At 36.7% G+C, this 18,322-nt stretch overlaps 2 protein-coding genes across 6 annotated transcripts in view; one reads left to right on the forward strand and one right to left on the reverse strand.

Moving 5' to 3' along the window:
* Positions 1-4,799, forward strand: part of LOC106872290 (glutamate--cysteine ligase regulatory subunit) — a 30,589-nt gene extending 25,790 nt beyond the window's left edge. The window contains exons 6-7 of the mRNA XM_014919223.2: positions 916-1,030; positions 2,555-4,799. Of these exons, the coding sequence (XP_014774709.1) occupies positions 916-1,030; positions 2,555-2,751 (312 nt within the window). The 3' untranslated portion in view covers positions 2,752-4,799. The remainder of the gene's footprint in view (positions 1-915; positions 1,031-2,554) is intronic.
* A 2,917-nt stretch (positions 4,800-7,716) lies between these two features.
* LOC106872257 (inosine-uridine preferring nucleoside hydrolase) overlaps positions 7,717-18,322 on the reverse strand; it is a 40,267-nt gene continuing 29,661 nt past the window's right edge. For 3 of the 5 annotated variants that reach the window (XM_014919211.2, XM_014919204.2, XM_014919182.2), the window contains exons 4-6: positions 15,802-15,918; positions 14,071-14,207; positions 12,029-12,596 (exon numbers count right to left, since the gene is read on the reverse strand). In XM_014919211.2, the coding sequence (XP_014774697.1) occupies positions 12,270-12,596; positions 14,071-14,207; positions 15,802-15,918 (581 nt within the window). In that variant the 3' untranslated portion in view covers positions 12,029-12,269. Of the gene's footprint in view, positions 8,348-12,028; positions 12,597-14,070; positions 14,208-15,801; positions 15,919-18,322 lie in introns of those variants that run through there. The other 2 variants (XM_014919197.2, XM_014919190.2) reach the window with 2 other exon arrangements.

Raw genomic sequence — 18,322 nt, forward strand, 5'->3', positions numbered from 1 at the left:
CACACATGTGTATATATATATATATATATATATATATATGTATATATAAGCATCTTTTCAGTTTCTCTTTACTAAATTCACTAATATGGCTTTGGTTCACATGAGCTATAGTAGAAGATACCATAGAGTGGGACTGAATCTGAAACCATGAGACTGCAAAGCAAAGTTTTTACCTACACAGCCATGCTATGTTAATATATATTGTATATATGTGTATCTTTGGAAACCATTGGGACAGTAAGAGAATATGTTAGTCAGGGCAGAATGGGTAGTACTCTTAGCCTATGTAGGCTCTCCCAGACCAGTGAGACTGATGACTGACGAACCTGGTAACTGATGAAAGCAATGATTGGCAAGACTGATGACCAGTTTGGATTAGATTAGAAGGAGAAAGAGGATTCAGTGTTTCCTCCTCCTCCTCCTCCTCTCATGTCTTTGCACAACCAACAGATGTGACCTTCTATATTACATACTGCTAGAAATAATAGCTAATTCTTCCTCAACCCTTACACTAGCATCGTAAAAAAGAAGGAAAAGACACGATGTAGGAAATATTTAATGGCTCTTTGTAGATGTTTTTTGGGAGAGTGGAACCATGTAAGTTGTAGGTATGTTTAAATTTGTGTGTGCGTGAGTGCATGCATGTGTAGGTGTGTATAGGTAAGTATAAATATGTATGCCTCTGTGTGTAGGTTTGTACAAATGTGTGTGTGTCTATGTATGTGTAAATATATGTAAGCCAGTGTGTGTTTCTATAAACCTGTGTAAATGTGTATGCCCATGTGTGTGTGTGTGTAAATATGCATGCCAGTGAATTTATGTGTATGTAGGTATGTGTGAAAGTATGTGTATACTTTTTGTGTTTGTGTGTGTGTATTATTCACTTGGGTTTCTTTTCCATTTCACTTCTGGCAGGTAAAACCCTGTATAAACCAAGTGAACTTAGCAAGCTGCTGTACCATGCCTCCTGAGTTGATTGAATATGCCAAGGCTACAGACATACAGTTACTTACCCACAATGACCCTAAAGGTATTCATCTTGCTTTTCTTTTATTATATTCTTGTACTTGTTACAACCTTTGGGCTGCAGCTATGCTGGGACACCTACCTTCAGATAGTTTAGTTAAGTGATTTTAAAAATCTCAGAAGTGCAATTTAGAAGACTTCAGCTGACCAACTTGGCAAGAAAGAGCATCGTGATGCTGAACAAGAATACAGACAACATAGAACAGAGGAGAATAGCAGAAGACACAATAGGTCATCTAACCATCTCAAGCAAGTAACAAAAAAAAAAAAGGCAGTGCTTGAATTTGAACAACATCATCATCATCATCATCGTTTAACGTCCGCTTTCCATGCTAGCATGGGTTGGACGATATAGCAACCAACCCTGACAACAAAGTGTTCTGGAAATATTGTACTTTCGAAGCAGAGACCTCATTTTCCAGTTGACCCTCTTTGCAATCCCCACACAAGTCGGATTACTGATGATCCCAAAGAATGCACAGAACTTATTGCTGACTACTATGCTGGCATTTTTACTGTTGATAATCCAAATGTAGCATCTTCACCACCTCTGTAACATTTGTAAAATTTGCACCTACAACTGTGACACCACCTCAGGAATAAACGCAATTATGCCTCTCCTGGTTTTGATGGCATTACTTATCTGTTTCTCAAACGTGGTGGGTTCTTTCATTTACACCAGCTTTCATTCTTTTTTCAATTCTGCCTTCAGAGCAGTGGAAAATTGCCAGCATCATTCTCATATTCAAAAAGGGTGATCACACCTCACCTGTCGACTATCATCCAGTCAGTCTTACTAGCTGCATCGCCAGACTGATGGAGTCCTATGTCAGAGAAACACTCTGGAACTTCTGGAGTTCTCACAGCCATATTCAGCCCTCACAATTTGGATTTATCCCTGACTCCAGCTGCTGTAGCCAACTCATCTAGTTTCTTGAAGAAACTACCGTCACTACCACTCTGTAATGGGACATAGCTCATACTATAAACTCATTCTTTATGAACAAGCTGATTTATTGGCAATTCTTTGCTGGCATACACACATACACATATAACCAAGGAGGAATTAGATAATCTAGGCTCTTACCTCAGGTAGCATTCACAGGATCAGCAGCTTGAAGTGTATGATGGAAAATTTTCTCCTGTGGAAACTTAGGTTTCAAATTAACAGAAAATCTATTGTTTGCTTATTGCAGAGTATAAACAAATGTGAAGAATGCTGTGTGACATTATATTTATTCCATGGTTTTCATTTGTTTCAACAACAAGCAGACACTGGAGCATGATGTAATCCTCAAATCCATCAGATCCTAACAAACTGTCTAACCCATGTTAGCATGGAAGATGGACATTAAAAAAATGATGATTTTGGTAGTGATAGTTGTGGTGGCTGCTGCTGTTTGTGTGTCTGTCTGTCACTGTGCATGTCAACAAAGTCTACAAAAAGAAGAATATGTATTTAAGTTAACTTGTAAATTTGTCAGTATTTTTCTACCTTTTCTTTTTTCTCTTCATTTCTCTCTGGAAGCCATGTTTCCTGATGCAACACTTCAAGAAATCATCCGAAGCTATACCACCCAGATGGATTCTGAGAACTGGTCAATGGAATGGGCTGTGTGTTATTCTGTTGTTGTTAAGTGCCGAGGTGTTATCAAAGCTAAAGGAAACATGATCACAGCAAACAGGCCCACTCAGAATTCTCTAAAGATAGCCAAGAGTGATTGATTGATTGATAACAGATCAAAATATTCGCTAACAATCAAAGTAAAGTTAGAGAAATTACAATTTATTTGTTGGCTAATTTTTGTTGGTAAATAGAAAGTGTGTGGATGATTGCTGGAGTAAAGGTGGACAAATTGTTCAAAATGTGTTGTTTTTTTTTATATATATATTTAGTATATGACTGTGACTAGGACAGAATTTGTTGGGTTATTGTTGTTTTTATTATTATGAAGGTGTTGGAATAGCAGAATCATTAGTGTCACAGTGTCAGAACATATATATTGCAGTGTTTGTTCCAACACTTCATATTCAGAGTTCAGATCCCTTAGAGGTTAACTTTCCCTTTCATCACACTGGGGACTGGTAAAAATAAAGTACCAGGCAAGTATTGGGTGTTGAATCAACAAAACCATATCCCCCCCCCCAAAAAAAAAATCACAATTCAGAAACAATTATTCTGAAGGTGGTAGTAACAAAATTGTTAAAGCACCAGATCAAATGCCTTCAGGATTTTACATTCCCAGTTCAAATCCCATTGAGATCAGATTTGTCTTTCTGGGGAGGGAGGGTGGAGTCGATAAAATAAAAGTACCGGTCAGTTACAGGTCAATTTTATCAACTAACCCCTGTATCCCTGAAATTTTGGGCCTTGTACCTATCTTTTACTTGTTTCATTTCAGTCATTAGACTGCATTTATGCTGCGGCACAGCCTTGAGGAATTTTTAGTTGAGTGAATTGACCCCAGGACTTATTATTTTCTAAGCCTGGTTCTTTTGCTGAACTGCTAAGTTACAAGGTCATAAACACTAACATTAGTTGCAAAGCAGTGGTGAGGGACAAACACAAACATATATATTTGTGTATGTGTATGTATATATTTATGATGAGCTTCTTTCAGTTTCCGTCTACCAAATCTACTCACAAGGCCTTGGTCAGCCTGAGGCTATAGTAGAATACACTTGCCCAAGGTGCCACACAGTAGGACTGAACCCGGAACCATGTAAGCAAGCTTCTTATCACACAGCCATGCCTGCACCTATTATTGGAAATTATTAAAAAATGGTGCATTGACAGAAGCATTAGAGCACAGGATTTTATTTTAAATGTCTTAAAATATTGAGTTGTGGGTCTTTATGTTCCAAGTTCAAATCCTGCTATGGTTAGCTTTGCCTTTCATTCTTCCAGGGTTGATGAAAATAAAGTATCAACCAAATACTGGAGTTGAGGTAATCAACTAGCCTCTCCTCAAAATTACTAGCTTTGGGCCTAGATTAGAAACAATTATTATTTTTATTACTATTATTTAGTCATGATTTTTTTTTGTTCTGGATTCAAATCCCACCAAGGTCAACTTTGCCTTTCATCCTTCTAAGGTTATAGTTCTCAACCATTTTTTTACCTATGGGCCCTTTTGTTTACTATTTTATTCTGGTGGAACCCCATTGCCATTCAATGTTTATTAACTAATTTTATAGATACTTTTTCAAAATTCTTATTTTGTTATTCACATATTCACTTGTATAGGTTGAACAAGGTAAAACGTTAGAGAAAAGAAATGTAGCTGTTTCTTGCAATACATACATTTAACTCAAAACTTTTCAGTGGATCCCCAATTTACGATTTTGCTAGCATGGGCCCCACCCCAAAATCTTATATGAACTCTTGTTGAGAACCACTGTTCTTTCTTAAGGGTTGATAAAGTAAAGCTCCAATCAAAAACTGGAGTTGGTTAAATAAGCAAGTACCCTGTCCCACCTCATTTCTGGCTTTGTGCCTATATTGTTATTGTTTACAATAAATTTACAATTTGATGAAATTGTATCTGTTGAAAGACCAAATTCAGTGTAAATGAAATAGTTGTCTAATATGATACTGCTGTTGTTATTTAAGTGTTTATTTTCATTATCGTTATAATAATAACAATAAACATGCTTTGCTTGTTATTATGGTTGTTGGCAAAATGATGTATGCATAGTGAATGGGTTTTTATGTGCAGAAATATGTACATTTTGTGAGCATGGTTCACAATTAAGTGAATATTTTCTGTTAAGAGATTAAAAAAAAAATTAGTATTGATTGATAAAATTTATATTTTGAATTTTATAAAATTATATTTTAGAAAAAAAAGTTTTTTTTGTTGTTTTTTTTTCACTTTCTATTTTGTCTTTCAGCCAACTTTGGGTGTTTTTTTTTCTTTGTGCAATTTTTTTTTCTTTGTTTTTTCTTTACCATTTATTGTTGGTGCCAGGTGCAACAAGGATATTTTCAATTTCTGAAAGAGGAAGGGTCACCTCATAATTTTAGGGTGCTGTGCAAGAGTATTTTGGAGAAAGGTGCTCCCTGAAGTACTTATGGGCTTTTACAGGCCTCTTTTTTCTCACATAGGCTCTGGTTGGAATAGAAAAAGCCGTGCTTGTGACGTTTTTATTTCTTAGTGTATTCCATCCCTATGATATAAAATTGAGATGAATGAAGTTAGAGAAGAAAAGGTTTTGTTTAAATTGTTATTTAGCCCTGGAACATCCTTGATTCCGCAGTCCTATCATCATCCCACCTTTGTTAACAATATAATGTATCTAGGCCTATATCCTAGATCCACAAATTTCTGTCACATTTTAAGATGATAAAGTGCAATTTGAAGGAGTTTGGCTGCCATTTCTAGCAGGTCAAGTGACAACGTCATACCCATCATCATCATCATCGTTTAACGTCCGCTTTCCATGCTAGCATGGGTTGGACGATTTGACTGAGGACTGGTGAAACCGGATGGCAACATCAGGCTCCAATCTAAATTTGGCAGAATTTCTACAGCTGGATGCCCTTCCTGACGCCAACCACTCAGAGAGTGTACCCATACTAAAGAAAAAAGGTAAAACCAAAAGTGAAAAGGAAGTTTCAGAAGGCTGTTGGATCTGAGGAATAAGATTTGAACATGTTTAGGAAGCAAATGTTTAGTAATGATTCTATTTAACCATTTCCTTGTCTTGCTAATATTTCTTGTATACTATTCAATTTCCTGTCGATTAACAATATGCGGGGATCATGGCCACCTGAAACATGCGAATGACAGGATGAAAGTCTGGAGTCTATGGCAGTGGATTCTATATTAGTAGAATCATTAGAAGACAATTATTTTTCACCTATTCTGGGCTAATAAAGTACTAGTCAAGTACTGATATATAATCAACTGTTAGCTGGAACACATAACCTAGTTGTTGGGTAAAGGTCTAGTTACCAATTGACATATGTCTAGGTACATCTACAGGCACATCCAAAAGGATGCACCACATAACAATCAACACTATATCTGAACACTAACATTGCATTTGGACATCCAGCCATTAGAAACCATGCCAGCACAGAAGACTGATGTTAAAAGATGATGACAATTACCATATAAGGTATTAATATTTACCAACAGTAATTCAGTCGATGTTACCAAATACAGTAATGCTGTTTGTCAGATATATTGCCTTTAAAACTTAAACATACAGGTTCAAATTTTGATGAAGACCATCTACTATAAAAATCCTCTCACTAACTTAGCACTTTTTCATTGGTAAGGACACTGTAAATAGTACCATGGTTATCTTACTCCCTCTCTGTATGTGTACAAAAGCGTATATACTACCAAGTATTTCATTAGCTGTCAGTGATAGACTTATTTACTAAATTTTCAACTCTAAAATATCAGTTTCTTCTTCTTTTTTTTTTCTTTTTTTTTTTTTTTTTTTTTTTTTTTTGGTGGGGTGGGGGGGTACTTTGTATACAAAGTACACCAGTAATTATATATATTTTATCTCTGGTGCACCATGAAGTAAAATTATGGCTAACTTCATGTTTTGAAGTGATCAAAATTAAAATCCTCCTGCAAAATTTCATGTTATGTTCAAAAGAGATTAATAACTACAATGTTATCTCACTAAACTTTTCGTTATTTTAAAAATTAAATAGTATATTACAAGTCAGAGTCTAAAAAAGTATAAAATGATGCAGTAAGCTACATTAATTTAACAAATTGTGTTCACAGTTATCAAGAAAATCTGATAGATATCCTAGACTGGTGTTTGATCTAGCAGTATCCTAAAGGCGAGGACATTATTCTGTGTGCTTCAACTTAGCTGTTGAAATGATGTACAGGTTTCAGTTGCATTATGGAACCAGACAAATCTTGCCTTATTGCGTTGTTCCATAAAATGAAACCTATTTTCTGGTATATATGGAAGTTCATGAAGATGACATAAGTAAAAGAATATGTTTTGCATTATGGAATTCCACATTATGACAAGATTTTCAGGAACACAGTGCTTCTGTAATCTGTGGGTTTCCATTTTAGATTTTCTCTCAAAATGAAAAACCATTAGAATTGGCCCGCTTTTTCTTGAATGATTCATCTAATCCTTTACTTGTTTCACCAATTTCTTCTACATTCAGAGATGAGAACTCCAGTGTTGCAGTGTGGTTGCATGAGCTGCTAGAAGTAGCTGTCAGATCTCCCATCTCATCACATCTTACAATTTACAAAACAAGAACAACACATTAAACAATGCAGCCCAACAAAAATTGTGCCTGAATTAAAAATGGGACAGCCATGGCTGGAATATCTTTGAGCATAAATCAAAAGTAATCATTTGTTGGTGGACTTAATCATTGCTAGATTGAATGTCATCACCTAGTTTCTGGAGACCTTCATGCTGTGTAACTAGAGAATATCAAATTGACAGAATTCATTCTTCTAGAAATTAAATCCACAGGAAGAGATAAAACCCTGGTTTCTTCAAAATCTTGCAAAATACTTAATTTGACAATGCTTCCAATGCTACTTTTGGAAGTGAATTTTACCATTTTACATTACCTACCTACCCTAAATACAAATAAGGAGAACTGGGCTTTTAAGAGCCCTTGGCCACCAATATAAATTCTCCAATATATTTTAAATTAAAAATTAAATAAAATTTCAGACCAAATATGTTAACATTTTCCAATTTAATTCCCACACAAACACACACACAAGTTTCAATGTATCATCATCATTATAATGTCTGCTTCTCCATGCTTCTATGAATTCAATGGGATTCATTGAGACAAAGTTTCTATGGCTGGATGACTTTCAAATGGTTAACTCTCACCTGTTTCCAAGCAAGGTAATAATTCCTCCATGATCAGACATGTTTTCACAGAAGACTGGATATGAAAGAGACCACTTGTATGACAATGTTGTTTACAACAGTCATGTGTCATCAGGAAAAGGGTACACACGCATATGTCTGTGATTTAAAAATCATAACATTTCTTCAAGATGTCTTCTACAATGTTCATATCCATTTTTGTCACAATCCGAACATTACTTGACTTGCCTGTTATGTTTCTCCAATCTGGTACCATTTGACCTCTGGTTATAGATCCATTCAGTTCTACTTCTGCATAAAGTTCCACACTGTCTAACACACACTGATCATTAATGATAGCAGCCACAGCGAATTCATCACACATTATATATCTTTTGTGTTCCTTTATCCGATTCATTGTACTTTTGAAGATTGTTTGTATAAAGGCAGTTTTCTTGCCAGGATGTGATAGCAGATTCTCAAGAAAAGACTGAAAAAAAAAATTCAAAAGAGATAACAGAAATGAGCTTCTTGCATGAAGTGCACTACAAGTGGTCAGGAAAGGGTAAAAGAGAGGACAGAAAGCAGCCATAAGTCAAAGAAAGACAGCAATGAAAGTAACAAATATATACTTTGTACACAATATACAACACAAAAAGACTGAAAAATAAACAGTAAAAGAGCCAAAAAAGGGAAGGGTATACAGGTATGTCAGGAGTAGTGTTGGTGAATTTTGGGAAGCATGAAATCTTGGAAGGCTGTGTAGTGTCCTGACAGCAAACAACTGACATAAGGAGTCTGTTTTTGTTTTTTTTTTAATTGTGAGTGTATAGAAATTTTTTCATAAGTCATAAATACTGAAATGATTTTCAACTTTTTTCTATATACTAGCAGTGCATCACTGTGTTGCCTGGATGTTATGATTACAGCCACATTGTATAATTTGTTTCTTATGGGCAGAATCAGCACACAAGGAGTGTGAAACAATCAACTCTTCTTTATAAACTTGTTTTTCGGTCATTTTGTGATGAACAATGCTGAAATTGTTGACACCAAAAACATGTAGAATGACAGCTTAGATTAGAATGAAATCCTTATGTTGCCCTCAAAATGACCTAGACTTACAGGTTTAAAAAATTGGATGACGTATGAGGATGTATAGGTATCCACATTGCAGAAAGTAAGGTACATGGAAAGAAAGCTGCTTCATTGTGAAAAGCATCATCTCTAATGCTTGGGCAGACTGCACACTTCAACATGTGTTAAGTGAAATGCTTTTGGGTAAACTATGTTTTGCATAAGCCAAGTATTGATAGAATAAATATACAAGTCATCTGCACTGCTAACTTGAGAGCATGTGACATATAGTTGTCCATGAGAAAAGCAGGGTATTTGTAAATTGAGACCCATAATTTTTAAAGTTTGACCCTGGGTTTTGTTGATCGTGATAGCAAAGCATAATTACACTGGGAACTGGAGGCGTTTGAATTGAAATGGCACATTTGAGGGAATGAGGGGCATGCATGGAATATATGTGATCTCTTCTCGATGACAGCCAGCAATAATGGTTGCTTGTAGGACATGACTTGTCTTTGTAGTTACAGTCAATCTTGTACCATTGCATAGTTGTGGTGGGTCGAAATTCCTCAAGAGCATGATAGGTGCACCTTTCTTTAGGAGCAGCTAATGCAGTGGCAGTCCTGTGGGTTGTAGAGGGTTGAGAAATTCAACTGGATACTCAACAGTAGCATGTTCATTGATGGTAGTATCAATGGAAACAAATGTTGAAGCATCTCCAGGTAGAACGTGGAGGAGTTCATGGATTATTTTATCAATGCTTTCATTCCAAGGTGTTAAAATAGCTCTCTCTGTGAACCATGCTATGTTTTTGAAGTTGTCTTGCAATGTGAGAAATACCTTTTCTTTAAGCTCGGCCAATCTAGACACCACATGTCCATATTGCAGTACATGCTGTTGCAGGGTGTTATTCAATGGTAAGGCACCATTTTAAATTTATAGAAGTTGATGAAAGAATTCCTCAGCTAAGGGGTTGTAGAGGCGAGCTTGCATATTGCTGCTTAATGAAAGCTGACAAACAAACCTCCACAGAGGTGAAAACTTCAGACATACATAGATGTCATCAGCTCACGTATCCCGTGGTATGACTGGTAATATGACAGAAATCCCCTGCGAGGACAACAGTTAAGCGCCCCCTCCCCCCATAATGGCAGTATTGTTTCTAATATTCCTTAGTGACTTATCTAGGGCTTCTAGTGCACCACTGTGTGCCATTGTGCGTTCATCCCAGTCAATAAGTGTAATTTAGAGCAGAATTTCTGCTGTCAGCGATTGTTTTGAAATATTATATATTTGGGCATTGCTGAAGTGAGTTTTCTTGAGCACAAATAGAGGCAGTTTTTTTTGCGGCCCTTGTTTGTAGAGATAAATGAGAATGTCTTCGTTTTGGTGGCATGGCTGAAAAGAGTGAACGATTAAGGAACATACAAGATGGAAGACATAGCAATTGGAAGTTGTGCATTGTATAATTTGATTTTTTTAGTAACGAATGAAAAGATGTGGAAAAATTCATATGTCAAGTTGTATACTGTTATTATGAGAAGAAGCGGTAAACTGTGAATGATTTGGCTACGTTCTGTCTTGATAAGCATAATGCATTCTGTTAGTTGATATATAGTGGAGTGGATTAATGGCGTAATGCAAGTTATTGTTTGTCCAAAAGTTAAGAGGTGGGGGGGGGTACAATTTGCATGAAAGTGATTTATGTTCTTAAGAAGGATCACAAACTATGTACTGTTTCATGGAGTAAAAAGGGGTTAATATGATTTTGCCCAGAAATCATGTTTTCAAAATTATAATTTCCCCCCTCCCCATCGAAATTTCCTAATTTTTAACTGTTTTTCGAATTTTGTTTTTTATGCACGTGGTAAAATACACAGATTACGAATGTGGCAAATATAATTTGTTTGTTTTTGACATGCTAGAAACAACAGGTAAATGACAGGATTTCTGAGATAATTTCCTTGTAAGTTTAAATGGAAAATCAGGTTTTGGAATATGCTCATCACAAACAGGAATGACAGAATAGGAAATAGTTATTTCCATAGAATTTGAGCAGTAATTTAGCGCACAGCAAAAAATAACATAATTCATACAGAACTTTAACTCTGTGTGTGTGCCAAAGGAAGTTATCAAAAGATTCAGTACTATTTCTGCTACCAACTAAACTTTATGTTCATTGACATATTTCCATTACAAAATTTTAAAATTATAATCTTTTCCATAACTCAACTCTCGTAAATATTTTATACAATGAGGATGACGTCACATTTTCTATATGAGAAATGTCAAAATTGGCACACACATACAAACTCTCTTTTATAGATATAGATAACTGTGCCCAAGGGTAGTAAAGGTATTGACTTCCTAGAAATGGTCAAGAATGTAAGCTGGATCCTGTAGGAATGAAAAGAGGAATCTGCATGGTTGAAAAATTCACTTCATAACAACCTTCTTGATAATTTCCATCTATTAAAGTCCACTCATAAGGACAAAGTATCGGTCAACTGAAGTCTATGGTGGAAGGCTTTTGCTCAAGATGCCCTGCAGTAGAATAGAGGGAAATTTATCTCTCATCTGCTAAATAGCATGAAACCAGAGCTACATAGCATTTTCTTTCAAAGTACTTCGATGCTTAGAAAAGCAGTTATAATTACATTTCCATTAAATATTTTGTCTATGTATAAGGATTTGTAGAAGTACCTCCTAATTTTTTATTTACTTTCTCCTCTTATACTCTATCTTTGTAATAATTTTCATATCTTACACACATTCTACTTCTTCTTCATAGAATATGATATTCTAACTTCTCATACATTATACCATATAATCCATTCCAGTATTCTATGTATTCTCGTTCCTCTGTAAATTAAATACGCAAGAAGAGATTAAACTCTGGTTTCTTCAAAATTTTGCAAAATACTCAATTTGACAATGCTTCCAATGCTACTTTTGGAAGTGAATTTTACCATTTTACATTACCTACCTACCCTAGATACAGATGAGGAGGACTGAGCTTTTAAGAGCCCTTGGCCACCAATATAAATTCTCCAATATATTTTAAAATAAAAATTAAATAAAATTTTTGACCAAATCTTTTAACATTTTCCATTTTATTCATACACAACCACCTTCACACACACACACACACTTGTTTCAATGTATCAACATCATCATCATTATAAAGTTCACTCTTCCATGCTTGCATCAGTACAATGAGATTCATGTTTTCCCAGAAAACTGGAAATGAAAGAGACCATTTGTATAACAATATTGTTGTTTACAACTGTCACGTGACATCAGAAGGTTATGCATGCACATATAATGTCTGTGGTTTAAAAATCATAACATTTCTTCAAGATGTCTTCTACAATGTTCATATCCATTTTTGTCACAATCCGAACATTACCTGGCTTGCCTGTTATGTTTCTCCAATCTGGTACCATTTGACCTCTGGTTATAGATCCATTCAGTTCTACTTCTGCATAAAGTTCCACACTGTCTAACACACACTGATCATTCATGATAGCTGCTATAGCTAGTTCATCACACATTACTGCATAGCGTTGGCGTGTCTCCACCAGTTTCATTGCACTTTTGAAGACTTTTTGCATAAGGGCAGTTTTCTTGCCAGGATGTGATAGCAGCTTTTTAAAAAAAGACTATAAAAAAAAATTCAAATATGATAATAGAAATGAGATTTTTGTATAAAGTGGTTGTAAAAAAGGGTAAAAGAAGGGAGAGAAAGCAGTCATAAGTCAAAGAAAGAAAAACAATGAAAGTGAGAAATACATGGAAAGCACACAGGATAAAACATGAGACAGAAAAGCAAATAGCAAAACAGCCATAAAAAGGAAAGGGTACATAGTTATGTCAGGTGTAGTGTTAGTGAATTTTGGGAAGCATGGAATCTTTGAAGGATATAGTGTCTTGACAGCTATCAACAGACATAAGGAGATTATTCCATACATGGTCTGATCAATAAGTATCCGGACTGTTGCCATAGTAACAAAGCTAAAGCACACAGAGTGAAGCCGCTTGGTACAGACTGACTTTGAACTCTGCTGTGCATGAGCACTAAGTTTTAACATTCTAGCTCACTTCCATTGTTTACAGCAGTGCTTGGAAGGAAGGTGTGTAGCATGTGAAAGTTAAGCAGAGAGTCTGCATCAAATTTTGCCAAAAGCGTGGCAATACCTGCTCAGAGGCCTATGCAAAAACGCCAAGTTTTCAAAAAGTTTTCATTGTTCTCAGCAGAATAGAGGAGATCTTGTGCAAGTGAAACCCAAGTGTCTTTTTGGTCAGCTGAAAGTAGTTGCGGCACAAACTTGGCAGACACATGTCTCATACTCAAATTTTCATCGATAATGAACTGAAATGAACTGTAAATAATCTGCACATCCTCTGATAACTCAAGGATCGTGATTCGACGATATCCCCTCACAGCGACACACATCTGCAATGTTTTTCTGCTTTCTGCTGATTGCAGGTCTCCCAGAGCATTCATCAATATCAATATTTTTTTCAGCCATCTTGGAAACGTCTGAACCATTTGTACACTTGTGTGCAACTCATACACTTTCTGCAACTTTGTGTAGACCTCTGAGCAGGTATTGCCATGTCAACTTTCTCTGTTGTGGTCAATGTGACGATCACATGCTACACACCTTCCTTCCAAGCACTGCTGTAAACAGCAGAAGTGAGTGAGAACATCAAAACTTACTGTGCATGCACAGCAGCAGGGTTCAAGGTCAATCTTTGCCAAGCGGCTTCACTCTGCATGCTTTAGCTTCATTACCATGGCAACAGTCTGGATACTTGCTCATCAGACCTTGCATATGCTGAAATGATTTTTTAAAAAATTTTTTTTTTATAAGTGTGTCTAAGGGCAGTAGAGGTATTGACTTCATAGAAACGGTCTAAGTTGGATCCTTTAGGAATGAAAAGGGGAATCTAGCCTGGCTGCATGGTTGAGAAATTCACTCATGGTCTACTCACAAGGACAAAGTATTGGTCATCTGAAGTCTGTGGTGGAAGATTTTTACCTGAGACACCCTGCAGTAGAATCGAAGCTAATTGATAACCACACCAACAGATCTGTTCCCATTATTTGATTCCTGAATTTCTGATACTTACTGTAGGTTGCTTTAAATCTTCGCATAGTTCCCATGTTATCAGTGTTATTGGACAAGAAAGTTTCTTAAGAACAATGCTTGCTGCTTCTGGGTCATTGTAAAAGTTGAATTCAGCACTTCTTGATACGTTGCCAACTCCTGGAATATATATGACAGAAAAAAAAAATCTGTTTAAGTCACTTCATAGCTTTTAGTCACTTTGTAGAGTTGTCATTTTAGATTTATAGCCTGCAAAATGGTTTGGTTATTCAACATCCATTTTCACAATATATCGAGCGAGATCGTTGCCAGTGCCCCTGGACTGGCTCTTGTGCGGGTGGCACATAAAATACACCATTTTGAGTGTGGCCATTGCCAGTACCGCCTGACTGGCCTTCATGCCGGTGGCACGTAAAAAGTACCCACTACACTCTCGGAGTGGTTGGCTTAGGAAGGGCATCCAGCTGTAGAAACTCTGCCAAATCAGATTGGAGCCTGGTGTAGCCATCTGGTTTCACCAGTCCTCAGTCAAATCGTCCAACCCATGCTAGCATGGAAAGCGGACGTTAAACGACGATGATGATGATCTTGAGTGGGAAGGTTTTCCCATATTTGGATATTTAGACATCGTTGAAATAATTATGTGAATATAATTACAAAGTACTCAAGCACAAAGAAGTTTTTGTGTATGCAGTTGTGAAAGGTGTTGTCTTAATACATAATTATAATAATAGCAATAATGGGCATATGTTATACAGTGCTCAGATGCACAACTCATCCGGAAAGGAGTAAAAGAAGGGACAGAAAGAAATGTCTAAGTCAAGAAAGACAGCTATGACAGCCAAAATTGCATGCATAGTACACAGGATAAGACACATATAGTGAACAGTAAAAGGAGCATAAAGAGGAAAGGATGCACATCAGGAATTGTGTTAGTGAATTTCAGGAAGCAAGATGTATTTGAAGGATGCAGTGTTGTGACATAAAAACTGATCCATGATTCAACATTTCTGAGTATGAACTCTACACTTAACTCCAACTGATGTCATAACATGGTTTTTCTAATATTCCTGTAATGAAATTGATGCATATACTTCACCCTACTTAAAATACCAACATGTCACAATCAAATGAAAAAATCCCTACATGTCACAGGCCAATTGAGGGAATCAGCTTTCTAGAAATAGCAGCCAACTTGTTTTCAAATCAGACCTTATTGTTTTGAAAGGGACAAATTGGTCTTGGGTGCCCAGTGTCTGGGAAACAGAAGTGATGGTCACAAGACACTTTTAATCATATGCATGTTTTATCAGTGTTTTTTTGAGGCAGAAAAAAATGAACATAATGTTTAGGCACAGGTGTGACAGTGTGGTAAGAAGCTTGCTTCCTAACCACATGGTTTCAAGTTCATTCCCACTGCATGGCACCTTGGACAAGTGTCATCTACTATAACCTCAAGCCGTCTAAAGCCTTGTGAGTAGATTTGGTAGACGGAAACTGTTCCCCACTACTGCTTGAGAATCAACAGAATAAGTACCAGACTTTAAAAAAATACATCCTGGGGTTGATTCATTCAACTAAAAATTCTTCAAGGTGGTGTTCCAGTATGGCCACAGTTTAATGACTGAAACAAGTAAAAGATCAAAGATAACAAAATGAATATAAAATACAGAATTAAGGTGGATTAAAATAAGGTAAATAAAAAAAGAAAAGAAAAATATCAAAGTAAGATTGAAAACAAATGTAAGATTACCTTTATAATTTCCACCCATCATATAGCAACTCTTGAGTTTTGAACCAAAATCTGGATCTAAGGTAATTGCAGTGGCTATATTAGTAAGAGGAGCTAAGCAAACAAGATGTAACTCCCCTGAAAAGTAAAAAAATGCAAAATCTTTATATTTTAGTACAAACACATGAAACAGCAGCGGTCACATATTTAAGATGTGTACATTTTAGTTTTTTAATATATTTCTGCTAGAATGTAGAAGGCAATCAGTGCTGCGGAATCCTGTTTGGGAAAAATTTTCTTCCGACAGGCTTTGTGTGTGTGTGTGTTTTACACATTGAGTAGAAGTACAAGAAATGTTAAGTGAATACAGAGAAATTTTGCAGTGAACTTCTTTAATGTTCCAGAGTAAAGGAGCACACACATGTACATATACAGATAATCATCATCATTTAACATCTACTTTCCATGCTGACATGAATTGGGCAATTTGAGTGGATCTGGTGAGTCACAAGGCTACAATGAGCTTCAATGTCAGCTTTGACAGTTTTTACAGTTTGATGCCCTTCCTAACACCAACCACTTTACAGAGTGTGCTGGGTGCTTTTTGTGTGTGTGAAGCTATCAAGTAACTTGCAAGACAGAAGAAGAACAAGGAGAGGAAAAGGGAAAAAGCTCACACTGCTAAATGGGGAGTATTTGAAAGGGGAAAGTGGTTTCATACTGAATGTTGAAAGGCAAAAGTAAGATTAAGGGACAGGCACAGGCGTCTTGCTATAAAGGAGATAGATGGCTAACCTCTATTATATAGGGAGGTAGATGGGAATAGTAGAGGAGATAAAGGAAAGTAGTGATGGAGTGCCAAAGCAAACTCTCCAGCTACAAGGTGACCATAAGAGAAAATATGGACAGTGGGTTACGGGAGATGAGTTGAGAGGAGTTGTGGGTGGAGATGAGTGTAGTGAGTGATGAACAAGAGTGGAGGTGTGGTTGAGGGAAATACCAGGAAGGAGAGGTGTAAGGTGATAGATAAGAAAAGTGTTAAGATTGGGATAGAGCAAAGAAAAGAACTGGCACTGGCATTCTGTTGGTTACAACAACAATGAGGGTTCCAGTTGATCTAACCAATGGAACAGTCTGCTTGTGAAATTAGTGTGCAAGTGGCTGAGCACTCCACAGACACACGTACCCTTAATGTAGTTCTCAGGGAGATTCAGCATGACATAGTGTGTGACAGGACTGACCCTTTGAAATACAAGTACTACTCTTTTTTGCCAGCTGAGTGGACTGGAGCAACAAGAAATAAAATGTCTTGCTCAAAGAACTTATGAACTTACGATTGTGAGCCGAATGCCCTAACCACTAAGCCACATTTCTTTCACCAATGAAAAGAGATTGGGTTAAAGGCACAAAAGCAGGTGACTGGTGGGAATAGTATGGGCTGAGATGATAATGAGATATGGAAATGTTTCCAGGGGTGGTGGGAGTGGAGGTGACCAGAAGGGAGGGTATGTTGTATGTGCCAATTCTGTTCTCAGCAGCCAAGTAATGCTATAGATAAAGGAGTGATAAGCATTAGGGGAGAAGTATTGGAAGAAATGCTTGATGGGACAGAGAGAACAGAGGGGTGGGCAGAGTTACTGCATGTACAAGCGTACCTAAGTAGTTTTAGGTTATCACCTTTGCTATGATGCTTGGGTCTCCTCGAGCACAGTAAATAACCAATTATCTAAATCCACTGTTATCTCTTCTGTAAGGTTCAGCATCCTGAGATTAACCTTCAGTACTCTGTCCCATGTTTTGAGGCAAGTGAAATCGGAATCGAACTAAATTTAACGACTGGCCCCCATGCCAATGTCTCCTCCATTGGACACTAAACTCTGCTTGCGAAGACCTGTTGGGACAAGCGAAAGTGAAATGTGCGTGTATACACATACACATATATTCATACATCCATACACACACATATATATGTATTTATGTGTAATTAATATTATATAAGTAAGGGTAAATCCCAGCTGTTTCCTCTTGAAGCGTATTCCAATATTACAATCAATATGTATCCATAGTTGGTGCTGTATGTGAGTCAAGATACATATTAAGATTGAGAATTATGGAAAAACTATTTGCAGAGCTAATTTATAATAAAACAGGAATATTCCCTGTCTGAAGTGTTTCTAATAGGAAACTCTTTACATGTTGTTAAGGTTATCTCTACAAATTTTCTGTAGAAATTATAGCCAGCACTAATTTTGTTACAATGCTTCATATATATCTCTGGCACCTGATGTACACAATGAGATCAAAAATGAAAGACAGGTAATGGGTATATGACATATTTCAGGAGTTTTTGCCTCTTCATCAGCACCTATCCAACCCATAGTGGAGGTGCAATGGCCCAGTGGTTAGGGTAGCGGACTCACGGTCATAGGATTGTGGTTTCGATTCCCAGACTGGGCGTTGTGAGTGTTTATTGAGCGAAAACACCTAAAGCTCCACGAGGCTCCGGCAGGGGATGGTGGTGAACCCTGCTGTACTCTTTCAC

Source organism: Octopus bimaculoides, chromosome 22 (assembly GCF_001194135.2).
Source record: "Octopus bimaculoides isolate UCB-OBI-ISO-001 chromosome 22, ASM119413v2, whole genome shotgun sequence".
In the NCBI taxonomy this organism is placed as follows: Eukaryota; Metazoa; Mollusca; class Cephalopoda; order Octopoda; family Octopodidae; genus Octopus; species Octopus bimaculoides.